Source organism: Cricetulus griseus, chromosome 3 (assembly GCF_003668045.3).
Source record: "Cricetulus griseus strain 17A/GY chromosome 3, alternate assembly CriGri-PICRH-1.0, whole genome shotgun sequence".
NCBI lineage: Eukaryota > Metazoa > Chordata > Mammalia > Rodentia > Cricetidae > Cricetulus > Cricetulus griseus.
The window spans coordinates 53,289,989-53,313,726 of NC_048596.1; the positions used below are offsets into that span (position 1 = coordinate 53,289,989).

Genomic DNA, 23,738 nt, shown 5'->3' on the forward strand with positions numbered 1-23,738 from the left:
TAACACTTGTAATCCCAGCACTGTCAAGGTAGAGGCAGGCTCGGCTCAGAAGTTCAAGGTCATCAGCTACACAGTGACTTCAAGGAAAGTCTAGGATAGGGTACTGTCTTTGAAGAAAATAAAGGTACTGCCAACATTTGGACAGACCAGTGACAGCTTTATTAATACCACACACCCAGCTCAGCCAGGGAGCTCCTCAATGAGAGTCCTTGGAGCAGGTGGTACCGGGCCTCCCCAAAGCCGCTCCAGCTCCCCAGTAAGGGTTGCCATCTCCTCGGCTGTGACAGCATGGGCTCGGTGGACCCTGGCACAGTCTAGAGCCAGTGGTGTGAGAGCAACCTCATTTTCGTTGGTCCAGGCTAGGAGGAACTGGCACTTCTTCCGAGCCCGGTAAAGGCGATTTCGTTCTTCGCTAACCACAGCCTGTTTCCGGGCTCGGCCCAGGGTTTGGGCCAGGTGCCCCAGTGCTGTCAGCGTGTAGCCTTTCTGGTTGATAGGACCCTCGCCCAGCAGAATACGAGCAACCTCTTGCATAGCACCCCGCGTACCCAAGGGCCCAGGTGGGTGTTCACCCGCTTCCAGCACGTGGGCTGCGGCCTGCAGGGCTTCCTCCGTAGAGTCAAAGACTTGCTGGGCGCCCAGGGCTCCAGAAACATCGAGCAGTGTGGCACAGAAATCAGAGAGTAGAGCGTCGTCGTCCCCTCCATGATACAGGGCGAGAGTGTGAGCGTAGGCGAACAGCACATTGGGCAGCTGGAATCGCACGAGTGGCGAGGGCGGGCAGCGGCTCAGGCTGGCCAGCGCTGGGATACGGGAGGGCACTGCGGGCGGCACGGCGGCATTTGAGTCTTCAGCAAGAGGCACCGCGGCGGCATCATCCACAGATTCGGGCGCGGTGCTCTCTGGGGCGGTCTCCGGCTCCGAAAGATCCCTGCCCGGGGCACGATCCAACTCCTCCATAAATCGCGGGCCACCCCCGCGGCCCCACCACCAGGGTCTCCACGGGGGCAGAAGGCGTCCAGCATCGCCACGGCTCAGCAGCCGCTCGAACGCCGCCTTCTCAGCCGGTGACAAGCTTTCCCAGAGTCCAGAAAGGCCGTTCGGCCGCGGGCCGGGCCTGAGGCCTATTTCCTCGGGCTCATCCTCGGTCTCCCGTTGTTCGCGTAGCCGGCGTAGTGCTCCCGCCAGACGGCTGGGAGAGGCACTCCGGCCGCGGAGCTCTCGCAGCACCTGGTCGCGGTAGAAGTCTTCGGCGCAGGAGCCATGCGCCCGGTAGCAGCGCAGCGAGCAGTAGGGCGCGTTGCAGCGCGGGCAGGTGTAGCGCGCCGGCAAAGCTTCCCCGCCTGGGCAGAAGCCGCAGAGCCCTACGGGCTCCATGGCAACTGGCGCCGCGTGTCGGGCACCACACAGCAGACGTAGCTCCGCCACTTCCGGTGCTTCTTCGGTTATTTCCGCCTTTGTGCGTGGGGCGACGTACCTTCTCGGTAACTTCCGTCTCTAGAGTAGCCTTTTGAGCATGCGCAGAACACGCCCAAGGTCTAACCAACACGGTGGCTCTCGAGAGTTAGAAGATTAATGTCGCTGATCCCAGCTTGTTCCCTGTGGTTTTACCAAATTGTGCAAAAATAAACTACCTTTTAAGCAAAACCAACCAACAAAAAAAATCCAGAATCTTAGGGGTGTAGCGACACACGCCTTTAATTTAATCCCCGCACCAGGTCCCCAGAGGCAGGGCGATTTCTGAGTTTCAGGTCTACCCAGTGAGTTCCAGAATAGTCAGAGCTACAGTAAGACCCTGTCTTGAAAATACCCCCAAAATAATAAAAACCCTACAAGAACCAAATCATAAACCAGGCATGACAAAGAATCTGAAGAGCAGGTTCCAGGACAGCCTCCGAAGCCACAGAGAAGCCCCGAAGATACTTAACATATCAATATAACAAACTGGGGCAGCCCAACCTCCAAGTTGGATTGAAATTCAATTCCTAGTATTTGTTTTGTGCCACCCATCCCCACCCAACCCCTGACTGCCACCAGAGGTTTGTGTAGCCTTGGCTTTCCTAGAACTAGCGCTGTAAACCAGGCTAGGCTAGCCTCTTCCTCTCAGAACTGGGATTAATGGTATGTGCCACTATGCATGGATCGCAAACTACATAGTTTCATACTTTTCCTCTACAAAGAACCTGAGTTGGGAATTTGACCCTTAAGCACTGCTCAGGCCAAGTGTGGTAGTCTACACAGCATGTGGTAGTCTAGTAACATTTGGGAGGCTGGGAAAGGAATATTAAGAGTCCAAAACTAGCCTGGGCTTAATAAAAACCATTTGCCTCCAAATCCCTGGTACACTCCTGAATGCTGTCCTAACAAGAATGTGGGAATACCCACACCCACTATAGTAAAAAGCTAATGGCTAAACAATGAGTCTGAGACAGTCACTATTCAGAGTCTACAATGGGTTAGACACTGGTTGCAGCGCATTTTACAGTTTGACCAGTATCTCTCACAAAGCTTAAATGGAATGGAGTGTCCAACTATTCTTTGGCCTTACTCCTTGGTGCATTCCAAGATGCAATGGGATCTGGGTGTAGTGGAAGCCTGGTGCTAAGGGTGGAACCATTTAATCAGCTTCTCAGTCACAGTTGTGATCAAGTTCAGCCAGACAAGATCAGGATGCCAGTGCAATCAGACAATTCCAATGCCGAGGGACCCGATGCTCCTTGTGTTTTGAACTTTTTTTTTTTAAGATTTTATTTATTATGTATAAAACATTCTGCTTCCATGTATATCTGCACACCAAAAGAGGGCACCAAATCTCATAAGGTTTGGTTGTGAGCCACCATGTGGTTGCTGGGAATTGAACTCATGACCTCTGGAAGAGCAGTCAGTGCTCTTAACCTCTGAGCCATCTCTCCAGCCCGTGTTTTGAACTTTTATTGATAGTACAGCTGGTCCCAAATTCAGTAAAAACCGATTCACCTTCTAACCAAGGCCTCCCCTCCCTTTAATCATTGCCTCTCCAAAACAGCCTAACACTGAACCTGTTTGGTTGGTTGAAATAGGGTCTCTATGTAGACCAGGGTGGCCTTGAACTCAGATCACCTGCTACATCTACTCAGGCCTCCCAAGTGCTAGGCCTAAAAGGTGTGCACCACTTCTGCCCGCTGTGGTGAGATTCTCATTTATCACTCCCAATGGCCAAGAGACACTTTACTAGCCTAAAAGTTCTATTTCTTCTTAAGGCCTCACAAATGATGAAAGCAGTAACACATCTGGGCAAAGTGGCTTTATTAGAGTGCAAGAATCACAGAAGGACTTAGGAATTAGCATTAGGGCCCTTCTTCTTGCCAAAGGTTGGCACCACGTTAACAAAGCGACGGTTATACTGCATCCGCCGCTTGGCCCGACCTGTCTTCTTCTTTTTTTTCTCTTGTTTGGCCACCTGGGAAAGGGAAGGACTGACTGGTAAGACCCTGGTTCACCTCTCCCATGCCTGGCATCCTTCCCACCAATTCCTCTCCAGGAAAGAGAATACAAACAGGAAAACCAAAGGTCTTTGATTTTGCTGCAATAGTGCAAATAACAATTCTGGCACTCACTCACCTTGGGAGTTTGACCTCTCACTTTTCCAGCACGAGCTAGGGAACCATGAACTTTACCTGTGTGGGGAAGGAAGAAAGGCAGATCAGAAGCAACGCCCTAGTTGGGCGTTGGTGGCACACACCTTTAATCCCAGCACTAGGGAGACAGAAGCAGGTGGATCTGTGAGTTCGAGACCAGGCTGATCTACAAGAGCTAGTTCCAGGACAGCCTCCAAAAGCTAGAGGAAACCCTGGGGGACGGGGGAACGGGGGGACGGGGGGGGGGGGGGGGGGGACGGGACAAAGACAAGTTTGGGTCCAACAAGGAATGAAACCAAGTTGCACAGATTAGAGATGGAGGCCACAGAATAGCTATCCCAGGTTGGTTTCCACCACAATGTCACTGTGGCCAGTCTGTTCAGTGCTGAGGGTTGATGTATATACTACTAAGGCAAGAACTATCCTTAGCTAACATTTTACATACAAAACAAAGACAGGAAGCCAGATTTTGATTGTTATTGCTCTTTTGTCTCCTGACAGCGTTTCTCTGTGTAGCCCTGGCTGTCCTGGAAGTTGCTTTGTACACCAGGCTAGCCTTAAAGAGACCTGCCTGCCTGTCTTCCATGTTGCTAGGATTAAAGGTATACACTGCCATTACACGACTTTGGATCTTGATTTTAGTGGGGACCCCGAGAAGCAGTCTGGTTAAACTCAGTACCACTCTAGAAGGCACAGGTGTATTGCCACAGAAATGAGCTGACACATTCTATAACTACACACATTCCATTAGTTCACAGTAAAAAAGCAGTCACCTCCCAACATGCGACCAGCTACTTCCAGAGTAGTCAGGGCCTCTACGCCACACTGGCCTAGGGTGGCCTCATCCTCCAGCGGCGAGCCAGCCAAAAGCACGACTTGATCTTCCGGGGAAATGCCTTCCAGTGAGGCCACATGAGCCTACAGACAAAAAATTAAAAGCCCAATAATTTGTAAGGAAAATTTTACCTGCGGGTCTGGGGATAAAGGAGCACACACTGGGGAGAAAGGAGTTTTACCTGCGGGTCTGGGGATAAAAGAACATTATACACTTACTTTGATCTGAGCGACCGTCTCTTGGCCGGTCACCTCGAGTGTGTGTAGTCCCTGGGCGCGCACAAAGAGCTGCATGTTGGCGACTGAAAAAAAGACAGGCCTTTGAGAGAAGGAAGAAGCGTCCCAGAAGAAAGGAGATCAGGGGATGGGTAGGGGACGGGAGATTGCGCTCCTCACATGCGGAAGGCCGAGCTCGCCAGGGACCTGGATGAGGCTGGGAGACCAGGCCGCACAACAGCCCTGTCCCTTGACTTCCCGCACCCTCTCAGCCCGCAGTCGGCCTGCTACCGAGCGCTACAAGTTTAGCCGTCCCCCAGTCTCACCTAAACCGCGGACGCCGAAGCTGCTACCGCGAAGATGGAGTCAAGAAAGAGGAAGAAGCGAGGGCGCGCACGTCCTCACCGCATGCCGCGTGTCACGTCACTGCTGCGCGACAGCGTAGATTGCTAGTATTTGTACCGCCCACCGCCGTCCTAGTCTTTTCCCCTTACGCTTTACGCAGGCGTTCTTTCCCTGTGGGCGGGGCCCGCAGGAGGGGGGGCGGGGCCGAACCGGTTGCGCGCGCAAATGGCAATCACAGTTGGGTCAATCCAAGATGGCGGTCGCGGCGTTGCGAGCAGCTGTGCGGGACGCGGGGCGCTGCGTCCGATGGAGCTACGGGCCGCGGCAGCTGGTGAGAGTTCGGAGCACAGGGCAAAAGGCTGTGTGTGAGCCTCACTGTCGCTCCGCGTTCTCTCCCGAGGCCTTGGTTTTCCTGTATACTCGGGTTGACACTTGAGGGTAGATGCAGGCTGGAGAGGGCAGGGTGGCAGAGCCTAGGCAATCTGGGTTTTGGAATGTGACTACCGCGTAGCTCGAGTTGGTTAGGACCGACCGAGAGCAGCTGCACGTTCCCACTTGGTGCCTGATCGGTTTAAGCATCATATTCGCAGCTAAAGAGTTTCAACACCAGGTTCAGAAAAAATTACTGAAGAATACTATGTTGATTCGTCTTATGATTAATTGGATTTTGGGGAATATGCACGTTTGTCATTTGAATCCTGGAGAAATCCTGGGGATTCAGACTGAGTTGTTTTTCCAGCCAGTTCCCCCCACCCCCCATACTTTTGCACACTGGAAAAAAGTCTGGTTCTTTCCCAGCTCAGGTCTATTCTTTCTGCATGATTCTTTACCTATTAAAGCCCTTCCGTGTTGTGTGAACTAATGGAAAAATGGTTTGTTTTGCCTTAGAGCCAAACCCAGGGGTCTCATGAAAACCCCAGCTTTCTGGAGTCTGAGGATGAATACCAATTTGTGGAGCGCCTGTTTCCCCCTACCAAAATCCCACAGCCACCAAAGCATGAACATTATCCCACTCCCAGTGGCTGGCAGCCTCCCAGAGGTGAGCTGAGTGATGGGGCTAGTTTAAAGGCTGTAGAGAGTAGGCCCTTTGCCCTAGCTGAGGCTTTGGACTTTGCATTGGATTTAGGAGTGCTGTTGAGATATAGAATTAGTATTGTCTGATCCCCAGGGAAGGGCCTAAGAGTAGAACCCTGTTTTACTGGGATGAAGTCTTCCCTTGTGGTGAGAAAGCATAGAGAAATAAGACCCGTGTGTTTGGATTTCTTTTCTCCCAGGCCAACTTACTATGTATAATAGAGAATGCAGCTTAGTAGAAAGGCAGTCCTGGTTTGTATTTGGCTCTGCCCTAGGTGTGACTTTATTAGTCATTTAGCTTCTTCTAATTTCAAGTTCAGCAAAATGAGTACAATTTGCTCAGCATATAAAACCTTTAATACAGAGTACAGTGTGTGATTATGACTAGGTTTGGGCCAGCTGGAGCTAGTTTAAAAACAGCAAACCAAACAACCAAACCAAAAGGATCCCTTTAACTCCCATCTCTGTTACATAAATTATCAACTTCAACTGGGCAGTGGTGGCACACGCATTTAGTCCCAGCACTTTGGGAAGCAGAGACAGGAGGATCTCTGAGTTCGAGAACAGCTTGGTCTACAAGAGCTAGTTCCAGGACAGGCACCAACGCTACACAGAGAAACCCTACCTCAAGAAAAAAAAAAAAAAAATCAGACAGGCGTTGATGGCGTACGCCTTTAATCCCAGCACTCGGGAGGCAGAGGCAGGCAGATCTCTGTGAGTTCGAGGCCAGCCTGGTTTCCAGAGCGAGTGCCAGGATAGGCTCCAAAGCTACACAGAGAAACCCTTTCTTGAAAAACCAAAAAAATAAAATAAAGGCATGTACCATCATGTCTGGTTTCTCACTTTTTTGGGGGGACGGTGTCTAATGTAGCTCAAACTAGCCTTGAACTACCTATATATTCTAGGCATAAACAGTCATGCCCAGTTCATTTCTTCTTGAACCCTATGGTAGCAGGCCTGAGTAGAGCCTTATAGCACTAAGGTGAAAGTTCAGTCCTGACTAAACTGAAGGACAAAGGAGATGCCTTGACCTGAAGTCTGGAGGTAGTTTTGTCCAATAGGATTTAATGACCCTCTGTAGCCAGGTGCAGCAAGCCTGAAATCCTTGTACTTGGGAGGTAGAAGTAGGAGGGTTAGGAATTTAAGGTCTTCCTTAGCTACATAAGTTTGAGGCTAGTACAGGATTCAGGAGACCTTGTCTGTCTAAAAGCAAAAACAAAAACCCCTGCCATAACTGCAGTTTTTGTGAGGGGAAGGGCCTTGGTTGAGGCCTAGAGTAAGCTGGCCTCCTATACCATAACCCTTTACAGATCCCCCTCCTAGCTTGCCCTACTTTGTTCGTCGATCCCGGATGCATAATATCCCTGTCTACAAGGACATCACACATGGCAACCGACAGATGACTGTGATCCGGAAGGTAGAAGGGGACATCTGGGTAAGTGGCTTGGGTCTGTTCCTGATCCTTGCAGGATTGAAGGGGAGGAGTCCTGGAATTAGAAACTGTTGACAGGAGTTAATCTTTTCTCAGGCTCTACAGAAGGATGTGGAAGAATTTCTGAGCCCACAGCTGGGAAAGACACCTGTCACCCAGGTTAATGAGGTGACAGGTACTCTTCGAATCAAGGGCTACTTTGATGAGCAGCTTAAAGCCTGGCTTCTTGAGAAAGGCTTCTGAGGCCTGATGATCAGCCTCTGTGGCAGTGCCCTCTACAAACTGGCGTCCAGAGAGGAAGTGGATTTGGAGTCTCCGGAATGGGATTCAAAGCACAGGGTTTAGGGATCGGTCAAGATATCAAGGGAGACAGTAACTGCTGTCCCTTTGCATTTCTTAGGTCAGCCATTCTGGAAACAACCACCGAACCCTGTTTTGGGGGCTTCACGGGACAGACCTTCAGGAGCTTTTGGTATAAGCTAGACTGGAAAACAACACAGGACAATGACATGGCCTGGAATGGACAAGACAGACAGTTTCTAAGTGCTGTTATAGGGAGTGTTGGGGACATCAGCCTGCTGTCCAATCTCGGTCCAACTCCATCATTAAATTGACTAAGCAGTGTTCAGATCCTGGCTACCCTGCTTGCCTTCACACCTAAGGTAGATGAGATATCAACCTCCCAGTGCTTAGAGTTTCCATGTGTGAGATGAAAGTATACTTAGTTGTTGAATGGTCTCAGCATCATTTCAGGAAACCACAGGCCATTCATAAGTCTACAGGCTGGGCAAGGAAAAGGAGCCCCATCCTAAGTTATAAGCTCCACCAGTCATTAATGCAAGTTTTTATTTGGCTGTATGTACAATGTAAGCTATTAAAATTTGTACAATATTTACAAATTAAATAATCATCTGAAACTGTCTCCAGAAACTCCTGTAACACAAAACCAAAAGGAAGAAGCAGCTAGGTCTTGGCTCCATGGTCCCTGCCTAGCCCAGAGCCTATTCTAAACCTAGCCTCACTCCTGCTCCTCCTTCCTGGGGTCAAGCATTCAAATCAAAAAGACAAAATTTAAGCCAAAAGCTACTAGGTACAGAAATAGTTCCAATCCTGAACTCAAGTCCCACAGGTTGGAGGTGGCCTGCCTCGGGTTCTGGGGAGCAGTGGTTAAGGGGCAGCACACACCCTCAGCCAGGCCCACCAGGCAGTGGCTGCTGGGTGAGATGGGGAAAGAGCCTGGGGAGGGGCAGGACAGGGTCCCTCAGTGCTGCCCGCCTGTCCCCCACCCCCAGGCACTCCTTTCCCTGAGTTGTGTGGTTGCCAATAAGACATGGAAGTGCCACAGGGCTTAGGGGGCACAGCCACCATCACAAAGGGGTTTCTGGGAAGATTGGGGTAGAGGAAGGAGACTGGTACCAGTCTTGGCAGGAGGGTGGGGCAAGGTCCTGGTCTGTCTTCAGCCCCCCTGGGTCTCCACACTTGGGAACAGAAGCTAATACTGTTCGGCACTGCAGCATGGTCCCACACTCACAAGCAGGGCTTGGGGGGGGGGGGGCTTCACCTTCTCACAGAAAGCACAGGAGAGGAGGCTTCCCAGAGGCTCAGCCTCTTCTTTCAACGCCCCAGCAGAACACAGCAGAATGGTAAAGGAAGGTTAGAGTTGAACAACATCCCCATGGCTGCCAGGGCCATCGGGGACGATCAACTGGGAACCCAGCACTTCTCCTTGGCCTCAGAGGTCCTGCCACTTCTTTCTCAGCTGGGGGTTACTACTCCCTGGTGCAGACAGAGAGCTGGCACTTGGTGGCAGGACTTGTTCCAGAGAGGGCCACTCGAAAGCAGGGCCAGGGCCAGGTCTGGGCAGTGTCAGTGGGCAACAGGGGATTCCAGCTTTTGCAGGCGACGCCGGCGGAGTTCTGCAGCATCCGGCTCTCCATCCTCAGGAAGCTCCTCTGCAGCGCCCACTGACTCGGGAGCTAGACAGAGAAGTCAGGAGTAAAACTCAGAGAATCCTTCATCCTACCCCTCAAGGTTAATCACACCTACCGGGAGGCTTTTCAGCTTCAGGGACTGATGGGGAAGTCCCTGGAGATGGGGTAGGGGCCTCAGAGCTGGGAGCGCTGGTGGAGGGGGCAGCAGATACCACTGCAGAGACAGTCTCTTCAGTGGAGTTGACTGAAGTAGCTGGCCTGGGGGGCCTGCAAGAGAAGAACAAAGGAGGCCTGACCTTGGTTGGCATCATGGGTTGGACAGATTTTCCTACTAAATTGCACCATCCACCACGAGCTTTGCAGGATAAGCCCTAAGGCAAACTATCCCCGAGTTCTTGTGAGAAGCAAAGGTAAGTGAACACACGGGTTCAAGTCTCAGATGATTCAGACCCAGGGACTGTAAATCACTTGGAGGTAGTGTCAGCTGACCCATCTCACATCCTCTTCAGTCTCCACTCAGAGAGATGGGCACCTTAGAGGGGTTTACTGGGAAGTCAGGAGTGCTCCAGCCTTGGACTACAGCTACCTGCCAGCCCTCTGCACATGTCACCTCTTATGAATGGGAATTCGATTTCTATTCCAATGTAAAGCAAGTATTTTTTTTTTAAAGCTTTTGTTTTGTTTTTAGAGATTCTATTTATTATGCATACAACATTCTGCTTCCATGTATATCTGCACACCAGAAGAGGGCACCAGATCTCATAAGGGATGGTTGTGAGCCACCACATGGGAATTGAACTCAGGACCTCTTAACCTCTGAGCCATCTCCAGCCCAGTTTGTTTGTTTTCAAGACAGGGTTTCACTGTGTAGCTTTGTAGACCAGCCTGGCCTTGAACTTGCAGAGATCGCCTGCCTCTGCCTCCCAAGTGCTGGGATTAAAGGCATACCCCACCACCACCCGGCTGTTAAAGCAAGTCTTCAAGCAAGCATGTGATGAGATTAGCACTTGAGCATGGCACTGGTTGATCTGAAGTAACTTTCTATTATCTGCTCCCTCAGTGTCAGGAGTGTACAGTAATGACCTTTAGCAGCAAATGTCAGGAATAATAAGAGTTTAGAAAAATGTGAATAAATTTCAAAGTCAGCTCATTAATAAACACTGACTCTACACAGCTGTGGATGTACTTCCTTGAAAGAAGGATGAAAGCACTAGGCATGACCAAGAGCTCCCAGACATGCCTGTAGATAGGTGGCCTGAGGAAGCAGAATATACTACAGGGCATATGGAAGACAAACGTCAAAAACCACAAGGGACCTCTTTTGAGTTCGACTAGAATCTGGTATGCATACCCCAAGGAGGCCAGCACAGTGAGGTACTGGTTGATTTGCAGCATGGCAGCGTCCAGTAGTGTGTGTATGTTGCGCAGACTCTGCAGCCGGGCCTCCAGGTGCTGCCGTTCATGGCCCTCCAGCGCCCGAAGCTCCTCTGGGGTCAGGCCAGCAAAGCCCGCAGGAGGCACAGGCATTGGGGGGAAGGCTGGCAGGAAGCAGAGGTCAGTCTTAGCTACCTGGCCTGACTTCTTTACCCTGAACATCCCAGAGAGTAGGCAACTTACCAAAAGGTGGGGGCAGGGGCATACCCATCCAAGGAGGGGGAAAAGGGAAGCCAGGGGCAGGCCCAGCCTCTGGGCCAGGAACAGAGCCAGATGCTGGGGCAGAGGTACTGGGGCCAGCAGCTGTGGTGGTGGCTGTTCCACTGGGCCGAGAAACAGCTTGCAAAACACAGAACAAAAATCAGTCTTCGGGTCTCTGGACATGACTGCCACCCTCAGTTGTTTTAGCATGCAAAAGGCTTACCTGCACTGGTGGACGGAGGAGCTGCGGCCTCTCCTGAACTTGGAGGAGGTGGGACAGGTGGAAAGGGGCCCATTGGGGGCCAGAGTGGGAACATGCCTGGAGGAAAAGGAGGCAGAAGGCCCTGGGGGACTACAGAGAGAAAATGGTAGTGAGTAGAGGAATGAGCTGACAGTTCCCACTCCCAAGCAAAATGTTTGGCTACTAGGAGCTGACTCCTGCAGGCCCCTGAGCTTACACTAGTCATTTATCTATTTCTCATCCCTTCCTGTCCAGAATGAACTTCTGCAGGGCAGACATTTGGGATTCCCAAGCGTTGTCAATAGGAAGCCCAGGGCAAGTACCTGAGGGCAGGGAAGGTCCTCTGAGGGCAAATGAAGGACCACTTACAATTGGGAGGCTGTGGCAGCAGTGGTGGAGGATGAGGAGCAGGAGGTGGTCCTTGGTCAGCAGGCTCAGGGGGTGGTGGTGACTGGGCTGGCAATGATGCCCGCAGGACATCCATACGGCAGGTCGGGCAAGTCTGCTGCCGCTGGAACCAGGAGCGCAGGCAGCTGGAAGTAAGATCAGACAGTGGTGAGCAGGTCCTTGTGAGCCTGTGCCCAATATGCAGGCCCCCCAGAGCCTCTCCCACCTGGTGTGGAAGATGTGGTTGCAGGGCAGTCTCTTAGCACCTGTCACCATTTCTTCACGGCAGATGATGCAGACATTATCCATTGCCTGAAGCTCCTCAGGGGTGGCATCTGGGTACCTGGATAAGATGGCAGAGCACACGTCAGGACCAGAACTTGGAGCAAAGGGATCTAGGACAGAGTTTGGGAGAGGAGCCAGGGTAAGCCCACTTACAGTGTGTTCATGTTGCGGATGGCTCGCCGAGACATGATGGCATCTGTCACAGCTTTCTTGAACTGCCTGAAGAGACAAGTCAATGAGTGCAGGAAGACAGATGGGAGAGATCAGTCTGGGACAGTGACGGTACAAGGCTGGACTCACCTCATAGCCAGGTACATGGGCCTAATGGCAAAGAGCGGGAAGGTGTGCACCTTGATCATAATGGTCATGAAGGCCATGTACAGCAGGACTTTGATGAAGCCTGGGGGAGGGGGAGATAGAGCACAGCTGGCCACAAGAGCTGCAGGCACAGGGGATGCTGGTGCGGATCAGAAGAGGCCCAGGCTCCCGTCACCTGTAAACAGCTCCGTGTAGAGCATGTATACAGCCTTATTGTCCCACGGGTTCTCGCTCTGGAGGTCCACAGAGTGCAGCACATACTTGATGAAGATGGTGAGCACCATGGTCATCAGAATGGCGTACTGGAGGGAGGGACATGAGACAGGTCTAAGTGCCGGCTTCCCCTTGCCCTAGCCAGGCCCAGGCTTCAGTACAGCGGCTACAGCACTACCAACACAGGCTTTGGGACACAGACTGCGTCCTCACAGCCTGTGACTAAAGCAGCTAGCTCAACTTCTGTTCATTTGTAAAACGCAGCATCAACTATCCTCTACAACAACGTGATTCTGTTGATTATGAGATGTAACTCATGCATATAAGGCATGGCATGTGGTAAGCACTCAGCAAATGTGAGCTGGGACACGTCTCCTGGGTGATCTACCCAGCAATTTTCTCCTATCCATCCATAGCCAGCTGTGGCACCAGCCTCCAGGAAAGTTTGCTAAGGTGCCCAGCCTTTTTGGTGGCCTTCTGCAATCACTTAGGAGTGTATGAGGGCAGGCAGAACTAAATGATGGCTGTTCCCTGGTGGTCAGTATAGGGGTGGAGACATAGCAGGTGCTCAGGAAGCATTTGCAGGGTTGCTCACAGCACATGCTGTACCACCTCAGCTTTCTTCCCACCCCCAACCTCTCAAACAAGTTTTACCTCAAAGCCAAACACCAGCTGCACAGAAGCCCCCCGGGTCAGGATGCTATGATAAGCGTGGCTGACAAAGAGGAAGTCCAGGATACCCAGGAGGAACATAAGAGCTGTGGAGACCCCCAAATGGAGGGAAGTGACATTAGCACAGGCCTGACAACCACTTCTTGATCTAGGACAGCCCCACCCTCATGTCTGTCATGGCCATAGACCCAGCTCAGATGTATATACCCAAGTGGAATCAGTCCTCTGGGAACTACTTTTGCTCAGGCAGGGTGTTGGGGCAACCCAGGCCCAGGGGAAAAGACAGAGCAGAGGGCCCAGGCAGTTGAGAAGCTATGGAGTGGAACAGGGTAGAGACTATGCAAATTAACTTCTTAAATTATCTTTCCTGTTTAGCTGTCCTGAAGGGCAGCCAGGGCTTTGGGTTACTGGCTCTTAGTTTTTGATTTCACATTCTACTCCTCAGTGGCACCTTTTCCCTCAAGCAACCCCCTCCTCTTCATGAGCCTCACTTACAGACGATTCGGCAGTGAAAGAGCCAGGAGATGTTGGGGCTGCGTTCCATCTGAGGCAGAGCAGAGAGGGACACCATCAAGGTGGTTGGGGTCACCCTATGCCCAATCCACCAGCATGCCCATCAGCCACTCCCAACTCACAAAGTCCACACGGTCTTCAGCCAACCAATGGAAACACTTGAGGAAGAGAAGGAGAGTAAAGAGCGCCACGAAGCGAGGACTGAAGTCATCCCGAAAAACAGTGAAGGCCAAACAAGTCTCAGTGACAGCGTACCAGGACCGCTCCAAAAGGTGCTGTGGGTTGAGCAGGGGATGATATGGAACCCAGCCATTGTTTGTCCGGCTCTGGACCCTGTCCCTTTGGGGCCACCAATATATTACCTCCATCTCTGCTGCTCTGAGCTGCCCAAAGAACACCTTGCCCATCACTTTGCCCAAGAGGAAGACAAGGACAAAGGCCTGGATGTACAGGACCTAGGAGTGGGGAAAAGCCATAGTTAGAGGTCATTTTCTGCTTTCCTCTGCTGGGGGCTCATCATTATGACATGTCCCCAAGGCTTGTCATATATTATTCCAAGTTAAGCAGCCAATGGCTATGTCTCCCTACTATGACATGTAGCCCTGCCTCTGCCCCACATAGACTCCGCCTTCCCTCCCTAGGCAGTCCTCCTTTACTGAGCCCTGAACTCACTGCCATGCTGGGGCTGGACTTGGTCAAATACACCACAGTGGGGTAGAACTGGTGTTTGAGGTAGTAGGCATGAGCCACCACTGCCCCGGTCAGCGCCAGGCTGGCCGCCATCATCACTGCGGTGCGGAACATCGCCCTGGCCCAGAGACCTGCACAAAGAAAATGACATTTGTGATGTCCATATTGTGTAAACCTAGCAGTCCCTGGGAGAGCATCAATAGTAGGGGTAAACGCTCACCTCACCCTGACAACCATTAGATTCAGAACAGCATATACTCCCCATTACAAAAAAAACGAGAAGCCAGGACTCATAAGGGTTAAAGGCTAACACTGATGCAAGGTCTGGAACTTGGGTCAGTCTTGTTTCAAATCTAGGGCTCTTTCCATGCTGCCTGCCAAGCCGCCGCCTCTAGGGAGGCAATGAGGCAAAGCAGCAATGTTGGGAAGAGGGGGGCTCCTACAGCTGACCCTCTGTAGGAACCGGGATGATAGCCTTTAGAGGCGGGAACGCTGGGTCTGGCTGGGAGAAGGCAAGGCTCAGAGGGTACAGCCTGGGAGGCGGTACCGCCGGTGACAGCTGTGTCGGGGTGGTCAGCATAGACGCGTGCCCAGGGGGGTACGTCAGTCTGGAACCCTGGCACCCTCCTCCCAGCCCCCAGAGCAGTGTCCACTCCGAGAAGAGGAGAAACGGCCGACCAGCAGGGTGCAGCGGCGGAATCGAGAGCCACCCGGGTTGCCTCGAAGCCGCACACCTGTGAGCGCTAGGAGTTGCAAACGTCGCAGGCGGGGCCCGGCCTCTGGAACGGTGGCAGCGCCGCCGCCTGAGGTCTACAGCCATCTGACAGGCCGATAACTGGCGGCGGATCGCAGGGGGTGGGTGGGCTGATCTCAGTGACCCCAAAGGGCAAGGTCCTGGTCCCCGACTCCCCACCCCAACCGCAGCCTGGACCAGACTGGCCCACTCACCAGGAGCCCAGCGCCGCGAGCCCGCTCAATCACCGCGACTGCGGCAGCCGCTCCGGTTAACAACACTCCCCACCCCCTGCGAACCGGAACTTCGGGGGTAAGACACCTCACTTCCGGCGGCGCGGGGCGCGGCGGAGTGGACCGTACCAAGTGCGCTTTGCGTGCAGCGATCTCGTTGGTGCTTCCGGGACCCGTGCGCATGCAGCCGGGACGAGCAAGAGATGTGGCGCGTGGTCGCGACCAAGAGGGCTGCGGGAGAGGGCTGCCCGCCCCCCACTTGCTAATCACCGTCGTGGGGTTACCACCCTCAACCCCTGCAGTCCCTCCGGGACTCCAGCTGTCAAAATGCCTGGAAGACGGGGCATTCTGCGGGCCGTGCCATTTGGAGGGGGTAGGAGCGAGCAAGAGCCAGGCTTTACGTCAGGCATAAAAGAAATAAATTGTGTCAGCGCCTCACTCCAGGGACAGGTACGACTTGGTAAGAAGTAAAGCGCTTCCTGGGAAAACTGGATGCAGAAAACTGATGTCTTCCTATGTCACTTCCCCCAACGCAGGTTGGGTAGGAGTGAGTTGGGTCCCGTGGCTACCGCTGATTGGTTGCGATAAAGTTACGCGGACCAATGAGAAAAAGAAAGAAAAAATTCTGGCCTATAGGAAGAGAACAGCAGGTGAGTGGTTGCTAGGGTCAGTAGGCAGGGTTGCTCCGGGCTCGGCTCTTCTGCAGCTGGCTGCCAACAGAGAAAGCGCAGTCCGTAGGCAGGGGATCCCCATCCTGCCTGGGGGAACGCTTACCGCGCCCACAAAGGGAGCAGCGCTCGGGCGAATCCGGACTGACACGAAGCAGAGCTCCTGTTCTTTCGAGGCTTGTGTGGATTGTTCTGTGCCGAGAGGTTGACTTAAGCACCCGAAGCGCTCAATCAGCGTTCGTGTTCATTCCGGGGTGGTAGCCACGACCCTCTGTTCTGAGCCGTCTGCTGTTTCAGTCTTTCAGGGTTCAGACAATCATTATAGTCGGAAACTGATTGGGGACCTAAAGCCTTCTACCTTGAGCCCCGAATTTTTCCTTTGCCAGCCCATAAAACCGTTCGTTACCCAAGTTTATTAGCCAGGGGGCGCTTCCCCCTTCTTAAGGCGGACTCACTGCAGAGTCAGAGGCCTAACAAAACCGATCCCAGGAGTCTTTAGAGTGTCTGCTCCTAAATCTCTGTACTCTTGGTCTCAGCCATCTTTCCCACCACCTGCGACCTTACGGTAATGGCTCTCAACCCTCCCAATGCTTCGACCCTTTAATACAGTTCCTCATGGTGTGGTGACCCAACCATAAAATTATTTCAATGCTACTTCAAAACTGCAATTTTGCTACTGTTATGAATTGTAATGTAAATATCTGATATGTGATGCCCCATAAGAGTCTCGACCTATAGATTGAGAACCTCTGACTTACTGGTTCAATATGTAACCAGTCCTACCCCTCCCCATAAGGCTGCCTATGAACCCCCCCACTTGCCTCGTGCAACAATCCTGGCTCTACTGGAACTTGCTTTGTAGACCAGGCTGGCCTCGAACTCAGAAATCCACCTGCCTCTGCCTCCCAAGTGCTAGGATTAAAGGCATGCACCACCACTACCCAGCACCTCCCCTATTCTTGAAACTCTTCTAAACTTTCACTTCCTCTGCCCATCTTTTTATTTAAATGCTGTATCTATGTTGGCCTCCTTTCTTCTTATCAGTTCCACTGCTCCTATGAATTCAACTTTTTTTGCTCCAAGATGGTGAGGGCTCCCATGTCTGGCCTCCAGCTAAAGTTTTATCAGCTTTTGAGATAATTTAGTGAGCAGAGCATCCTGGCCAACTGCTGTAATCCCAGAAATTGGGAGGCCAAGGCAGAAAGACCACTGTAAATTTGAAGCTGGCCTGGGGCTATAGAGTGAGATCCTATCTCAAAAACAAAGAAGGTCATTGAGATGGTTTTCGGGTTAGAATACTTGCTGGCAGTCTAATGACTGCAGTCCAATCTCCAGGACACTTATGGTGGAAGGAAATAACTGATTCCCACAAATTGTTCTCTGCAGCCTTTTTAATCATTCACTATTCAAGTTTATCAGCTAGGGGGTGCTCTTCCCATGTGTGTGAGCAAACTCACACACAAACACATAAACGTAATTCTAAAATAGTGCCAGGCAAGAGAGTACAAGCTGCAACTCCAACTCCCCCTAGAAGCTGGAGCAGGACAATCCAATGTTCAAGGCCAGCCTGGGCAACATATTAGTGAATTACCTAAACAGTGGGAGGTAAGAAATGCTACTGGCTGGGCAATGATAGCATACAGTGTTAATCCTGGAACTCAGGAGGTAGAGGTTACTGGAAAGTTGGGAAGAAGACTCAGAAAATGTGCATGTCTTGCAAGCATAAGGACTTGAGTTCAAATCCTTAGAACCTATGTAAAAAGCAGGGTGTGGAAACCCTTGTACTGTGGGAAGACAGAGACAGGAGGAGATCTCTGGGGCTGCCAGCTGTGCTCCAGGTTCAAGCCAGGTATGAAGAGAATGAGTTGGAGAGTGATAGAGTAAGACACCTGATGTTCTCCTCCAGCTCCCATGTGCTCACATGGGCACCTGCACCCTTGGCATCTTTCAGTGGGTTCTCATGCTACTCAGAGTAAAAGCCCATTGTGTTCACTGTGATCTGACCCTGGGCCAACCCTCACCTGTCATCCACTCTTCACTAGCACCTCACTAGCCACACCACACTCCTTCAACAGACCAGACTCTGTACCTGCAGCTGGAGCTCTACCCAGACATCCTCTGTGTTTGTAGGGCTTGTTTCCTCCTCAGAGTTAAGCCTATCATCCTCCCTCACTGATTACACCTCTCACTCCTGATACACCCTTTTCGTTTTTCTTTAGTTTTATTTGTGTAGTATAAGTGGAATAGAGCCTGGTGGGCTCTAGACAGGCAAGAGTGGGAACAGTTAGGAGGTTTTGCAATAATTAGGCAAGAGAGGAAGTCCTTTTGATCCTACTGCCTCAGCATCTGTAGGGTCACATTTTCTTTGCTATCTTCTCCACCACTGTCTGAATGCCAGGCCAAGTGCAGCAGTCTCCATTCCTGTACTTGATTTGTTACACTACCTCTCATGGGGAGACGCATGGAATTGTGGTTCACCCCAGATAGAGCAACAACCGAGCAAAGAAACAATTCCTAACAAGCCCAGGTTGAACCACTGAATTAACTGAGGTTAATTACAGCAGCATGGGTGGGGGTATTACAGGAGCACAGGAGCTCCTGGCATCTACATCACTGAAAAGCCCTCCCAGCATGGGGGGTAATTCTCAAAAGCTGCATCACAAGAGCTGAGGGGCCTAAATTGTCCATGGACTTCAGACTAGTTTACACAGGCCCTGAGCTCAAAATGAGGACCATAGGGTTTTGTTTTGTTTTTTAAAACCAACAAATAGGTTTCTGAGTAAAGAAGAATACCAGTGTTAGCCAGGCATTGGTGGCGCACACCTTTAATCCCAGCACTTGGGAGGCAGAGGCAGGCGAATCTCTGTGAGTTCAAGGCCAGCCTGGTCTCCAGAGCAAGTGCCAGGATAGGATCCAAAGCTACACAGAGAAACACTGTCTAGAAAAACAAAAAAACAAAACAAAACAAAAGAATAATACCAGTGTTCCAGTGTTGAAGAAGGTCATGTCAAGGCTGGGAGGTAGCTCAGTGGTTAAGAACACCCATTGCTTCTGCAGGAGACCAGAGTTCGGATTGCAGCACCTATAGGGCTGCTCACAACCATCACATAACTATAGTTCTAGGAGATCCAGTGCTCTTTTTCTGGCCCCTGAGGACTTCATGTATTTATTTAGTGTACACACACACACATGCAGGTGCTCCACAAGTAAAATGGTGTGTGTGTGTGTGTGTGTGTGTGTGTGTGTGTGTGTGTGTGTGTGTGTTTTCAAGAAAAGATCGCACTCTGTAGTTCTGTCTGTCATGGAACTTGATCTGCATATCAAGCTAGCCTCAAACTCAGAGATTCGCTTGCCTTTGCTTCCCAGGTACTGAGATTAAAAGCATGTGCCACCATGCCTGGTGAAAAATAAGTACATATATATATATATATATATATATATATAATATATATATATATACTTTTTTTTTTTTTTAAGGTAAAAATGTGCTGGGTTGTGGAGGTAGAGGCAGGTAGATCTCTGAGTTCAAAGCCAGTCTGGTCTACAGAGCATGTTCCAGGACAGCCAAGACTACATAGAGAAACCCTGCCCGGAAAAACCAAAACTAAAATAAAATAAGGCAAAAAAGGTAAGAATGCAGGTTATCACACAGATAACAATCCTAAATATTCACTGAAAAACAGAGCTTCAAACTCCACAAGAACGAGGCTCAGAAACCTAAAAACAAGGCAGCAGTTGTGGCGGAGCAGAGCTGAGGGCCGAGGAAAGGCAGTCATTGCTCCCAAGAAGGCGTGCGTTGTGCAGCAGCAAAAGCTGAAGAAGACCCTGGAAGTGGGGATCCGGAAGAAGACTGAGCATGACGTGGTGATGAAAGCCAACTCCAGCCTGCCCAAGAAGCTCACACTGCTGAAGGGTGCATCAAAGAAGACGGGGGCCACCATGCCCAGCAAGACACCATCCTAAAGGCACTGGGACTTTGCAGGTGACCCCACAGGCTGGCTGGACTTGAAGAGGACCTTGCTCCAGTCCTGATTGCACCTGGGACAGCAATGGGCAGGTAATGATGGCGCCTGAGGCCAGCTCCGGGTTTCTGAGGCGGCACTCAGCTTCCTATAGGCTAGGGCCTGTCTTTACTGGGATACAGTGTGATGAACCTGGCTCTGATGTCCCTCCAGCTCTCAAGCAGCCCAATGGGGAGGCTGTCTGGGGGCTAGGTGAGCCTCACTGGTCTCCACAAGAAACTTCTCCCACCCGAGAAGTGCCCTTGACAGCCACAGACCCAAGAAAGGGCAATGGCAGCAATAGCTGAAGCTGGCAGATACAGGTAATCTCTTCCCCGGGTCCTGGGAAGCCCTGCAGCTCCCCCCCCCCCCCACACACACACACTCTAGTCATCTAGTGTCAGTTGTCACTGTCCTATACATGAAGAAGGGTTCCATGTCTTCAGTGAGGCACCATCTCATTCTGTCACACTAGTGATCCAGAGCCACTTGGGAATGGCCACTGTTACCCAATAAAGCTGTGCTCATAATAAAACAAAACAAAAACTCCACAAGAACAAAATGAGTGAACTTCCAGGTAAAACACACCAATCTACAATAGTTAAATATATCCATAGTCCTTTCCCAATGATAGATACAGCAAGTAGAAAATCAGTAAGGCTTTATTAGTTCCCAGGAACATGATCAACCTGGTAGGCACAATTGATATTTGTGCTGTGTTCCACCCAACAGCAGACTTTATGATTTCTTTAAGTGCCTTCATCTTTTGGTTGGTTGGTTGGTTGGTTGGCTGGCTGGCTGGCTGGTTGGTTGGTTGGTTGGTTGGAACAAGGTTTCACTCTGTCACCTGGTGTGGCCTGGAACCCTCTCTGTAGTTCAGTCTGTCCTTGACTTGCAGAACCCTCTTGACTCAGTTTTCTTTCTTCAGTTACACACAGGCCAGAATACAGGCATGCACCACCCAGGGCCCTGTTTTTCTTAGTGCGTGTGGAACATTTACCAAGATAAACTATATTTTGCACTGAAAATGACTTAATACATTTGTAACTCCCTGCAGCTGGGTGGTAGAGGCAGGCAGATCTCTGTGAGGTCAAGGCCAGTGATTTCATGAATAGCCAGTGTGGTGTTACCTCAAAGAAAAAGAAAGGAAGGAAGGAAGGAAAGAAAGAAAGAAGGAAGAGGGGGCCGGAGAGATGGCTCAGCGGTTGGGAGCACTGACTGTTCTTCCAGAGGTCTTGAGTTCAATTCTCAGCAACCACATGGTGGATCACAACCACTTTGAATGAGATCTGGTGTCCTTTGCTGGCGTGCAGGCAGAAGACTGTATACATAATAAATAAAATCTTAAAAAAAAAAGAAAAGAAAGAAAGAAGGAAGAAAATTAAGGAAATAAATGGATCCTTTGAGAATATCAATATAATCAACAAATCCTAGTCATATTACTATAGATTCTATGGATATTAGGATACTATTACAGTTTTTTCTTTTTCCTTTTTGTTTTTTTTTTCTTTTTTTTGACAGGGTTTCTCTGTGTAGCCTTGCTGTCTTGGAACTCACTCTGTAGACTAGGCTGGCCTTGAACTCACAGAGATCTGCCTGCCTCTGCCTCTGAGTGCTGGAGTGCACCACCACTGATGGCCTAGATGTTTATTTTATAGCCAAGGCGGGCTTGTAACTAATGTGTAGTCCAGCATCAAATTGGTACAGCTCTGCCTGTAATCCCTGCACTAAGAAGGTAGAGGCAGAGGGATCTCTGAGTTCAAGCCCAGCCTGGGCTACATAGTGAGCTCCTGGCCAGCCTGAAATATAGTGTGACACCCTGTTTCAACTGCCTTCTCCCCTTTTCCCCAAACACACATACAAATTGATAAACCCTTTTTACTATTCAAAAAATATTATAGGGGCCAGGGGGATGGCTCTGTGAGGAAAGTGCTTGTCACACAAGCAAGTCAAATATGAGTTCAGATCTCCAGCTCGTACATAAATAGCTGTTGATGCTTGTAATCACAGCTCTGGCTAGGGCCAGCCTGGGCTACCTGAGATCCTGACTTGAATGATAAGAACAAAGGCGAGTGGTGGATGTGGCTCGGTAGAGCACTTACCCATAGATCATGCAGCCCTGAATGCAGGTGCGTTCCTGGCACATCATAAGCCAGGTGTGGTGGAGCACACCAACAGTGCCTTCACGAGGGCAGTGGAGGCGGGAGAATCAGACCTTCTGGGTCAGGCTCAGCTCCATGAGACTTTCTCTCTTAGTTGGTTTTGGTTTTTTGAGACAAGAGTTTCTCTGCGTATCCTTGGCTGTCCTAGAACTCAGTCTGTAAATCAGGCTGACCTGGAACTCACAAAGATCCACCTGCCTCTGCCTCCTGAGTGATGGGATTAAAGGGCACACAACCATTACCCAGCTCTTAGTTGTTCTTTTAGTTTAATTGTTGAGGAAGATTCCTTTACACTGTGTGAAGATGTGTCACTGTGATTGGTTTAATAAAGAGCTGAATGGCCAATAGCTAGGCAGGAAGAGGTTAGGTGGGACTTCTGGGGGACAGATCTCAGGGATGAAGAAAGGCAGAATTGCCAGCCGGACATGGAGGAAGCAAAAGAGAAAGAAAATGCTCCACAGGCCAATTGATAGAGGCATCTCCTCCCTCTCTCTCTCTCTCTCTCTCTCTCTCTCTCTCTCTCTCTCTCTCTCTGTGTGTGTGTGTGTGTGTGTGTGTGTGTGTGTGTGTGTAAGTGAGAACAGCAGACAGCTGATAGAAGAAAGCTGTCTCCTCCTATCACCTGGGTCTCAGGATTTGACTCAGGTCTTCAGACTTGGCAGTAAGCTCCTTTACCTGATGAGCCTTCTCATTGGCTTTGGAGTCATTTTCTCAATAGAGGTTCCTTCTTCCCAGATGACCCTTGGCAAAAAACTAGCCACCACAGAAATTGCCCACCAGAACTAGATAAGACCGTATTGCTGAAGACACTGAGCTCCTTGGCTGCACGGTATGGAGAAATGAAGCTGCAACTGAGCTGGGAGTTTCTCCCTTGCTGGCCAGCTTTCACGGTCTCAGAACTCTCAGAAGTTTCTCCCTTGCTGGCCAGGTTTCACAGTCTCAGAACTCTCAGAAGTTCCTCCCTCGCTGGCCAGGTTTCACAGTCTCAGAGCTCTCAGAACACGCTGCACAAGTTGCTTGGGGAGAAAAGGCATCACTGATCTTACCTCGCTGTGAACCCCGTGAACTCCAAGACCAATCAGCCAGGCAGGATGTGTCCAGTTGTATAATAGTGGCATTACTGGTATGGGGTAACTGATCCAGTCACACTCTGTTTGGATTTGAAGCTCACTCTACAGGAGACAATCTATGCTTATTAATGTAAGAATGGTCAAAAACCTATAGCAGGGAAAGTCATGGTTCCTGGGGAAAGGATACTGGTTAGCTAAATCGGAGGGGGTGGGGGGAGATGCAGTGGCACATACCTGCAATCCCAGCCCACCTGCACTGAGATAGGAGGCAGAGACGGGAAAATCGTCTTGAAACTTGTGGGCCAGCTAGCCAGAATACTTACCATGGCAGAAATAGCAAGAAAGACCATGTCTCAATCCGGGGGAGAAAACTGACTCCTCAAAGTTACCCACTGACCTTCTCAAATTTGTTGTGGCACAAGAGCACCTGTGTGCCACACACACAATAAAAAGTAAAGTTTTAAAGAT

General features: G+C 50.7%; 4 protein-coding genes and 1 long non-coding RNA gene across 6 annotated transcripts; 2 read left to right on the plus strand and 3 right to left on the minus strand.

Moving 5' to 3' along the window:
• Nucleotides 1–136: 136 nt before the first annotated feature.
• On the minus strand, nt 137–1,613 carry Znhit2 (zinc finger HIT-type containing 2). The gene has a single exon (XM_027408533.2). The coding sequence runs from the start codon at nt 1,375–1,377 to the stop codon at nt 181–183; it is 1,197 nt and encodes a 398-aa protein (XP_027264334.1). The 5' UTR covers nt 1,378–1,613; the 3' UTR covers nt 137–180.
• A 1,655-nt stretch (nt 1,614–3,268) lies between these two features.
• On the minus strand, nt 3,269–4,758 carry Fau (FAU ubiquitin like and ribosomal protein S30 fusion). The gene is given in 4 exon segments (NM_001246824.1): nt 3,269–3,439; nt 3,601–3,656; nt 4,391–4,535; nt 4,671–4,758. Coding segments are annotated over 4 exon segments (402 nt in total). The 5' UTR covers nt 4,746–4,758; the 3' UTR covers nt 3,269–3,313.
• A 428-nt stretch (nt 4,759–5,186) lies between these two features.
• Nucleotides 5,187–8,422, plus strand: Mrpl49 (mitochondrial ribosomal protein L49). Its single transcript, XM_027408537.2, has 4 exons — nt 5,187–5,343; nt 5,901–6,051; nt 7,397–7,521; nt 7,615–8,422. Exons 1-4 carry the CDS (start codon nt 5,266–5,268, stop codon nt 7,759–7,761), a joined length of 501 nt encoding a protein of 166 aa, XP_027264338.1. The 5' UTR covers nt 5,187–5,265; the 3' UTR covers nt 7,762–8,422.
• On the minus strand, nt 8,351–15,490 carry Syvn1 (synoviolin 1). The gene is made up of 16 exons (XM_027408535.2): nt 15,352–15,490; nt 14,386–14,534; nt 14,076–14,168; nt 13,836–13,988; nt 13,696–13,744; nt 13,183–13,286; nt 12,491–12,617; nt 12,298–12,397; nt 12,151–12,216; nt 11,939–12,055; nt 11,695–11,858; nt 11,308–11,436; nt 11,067–11,222; nt 10,801–10,987; nt 9,565–9,716; nt 8,351–9,494 (listed from the first exon to the last, which is right to left on the minus strand). Exons 2-16 carry the CDS (start codon nt 14,515–14,517, stop codon nt 9,385–9,387), a joined length of 1,839 nt encoding a protein of 612 aa, XP_027264336.1. The 5' UTR covers nt 14,518–14,534; nt 15,352–15,490; the 3' UTR covers nt 8,351–9,384.
• On the plus strand, nt 15,468–23,738 carry LOC107977395. 2 transcript variants are annotated; one of them, XR_003483975.2, is made up of 3 exons: nt 15,468–16,019; nt 19,721–20,094; nt 22,936–23,738. It is a non-coding gene; the product is annotated as an uncharacterized LOC107977395 (long non-coding RNA). The 2 variants fall into 2 exon arrangements; XR_004769046.1 differs by lacking the exon at nt 22,936–23,738 and having other exon boundaries at nt 19,721–20,573.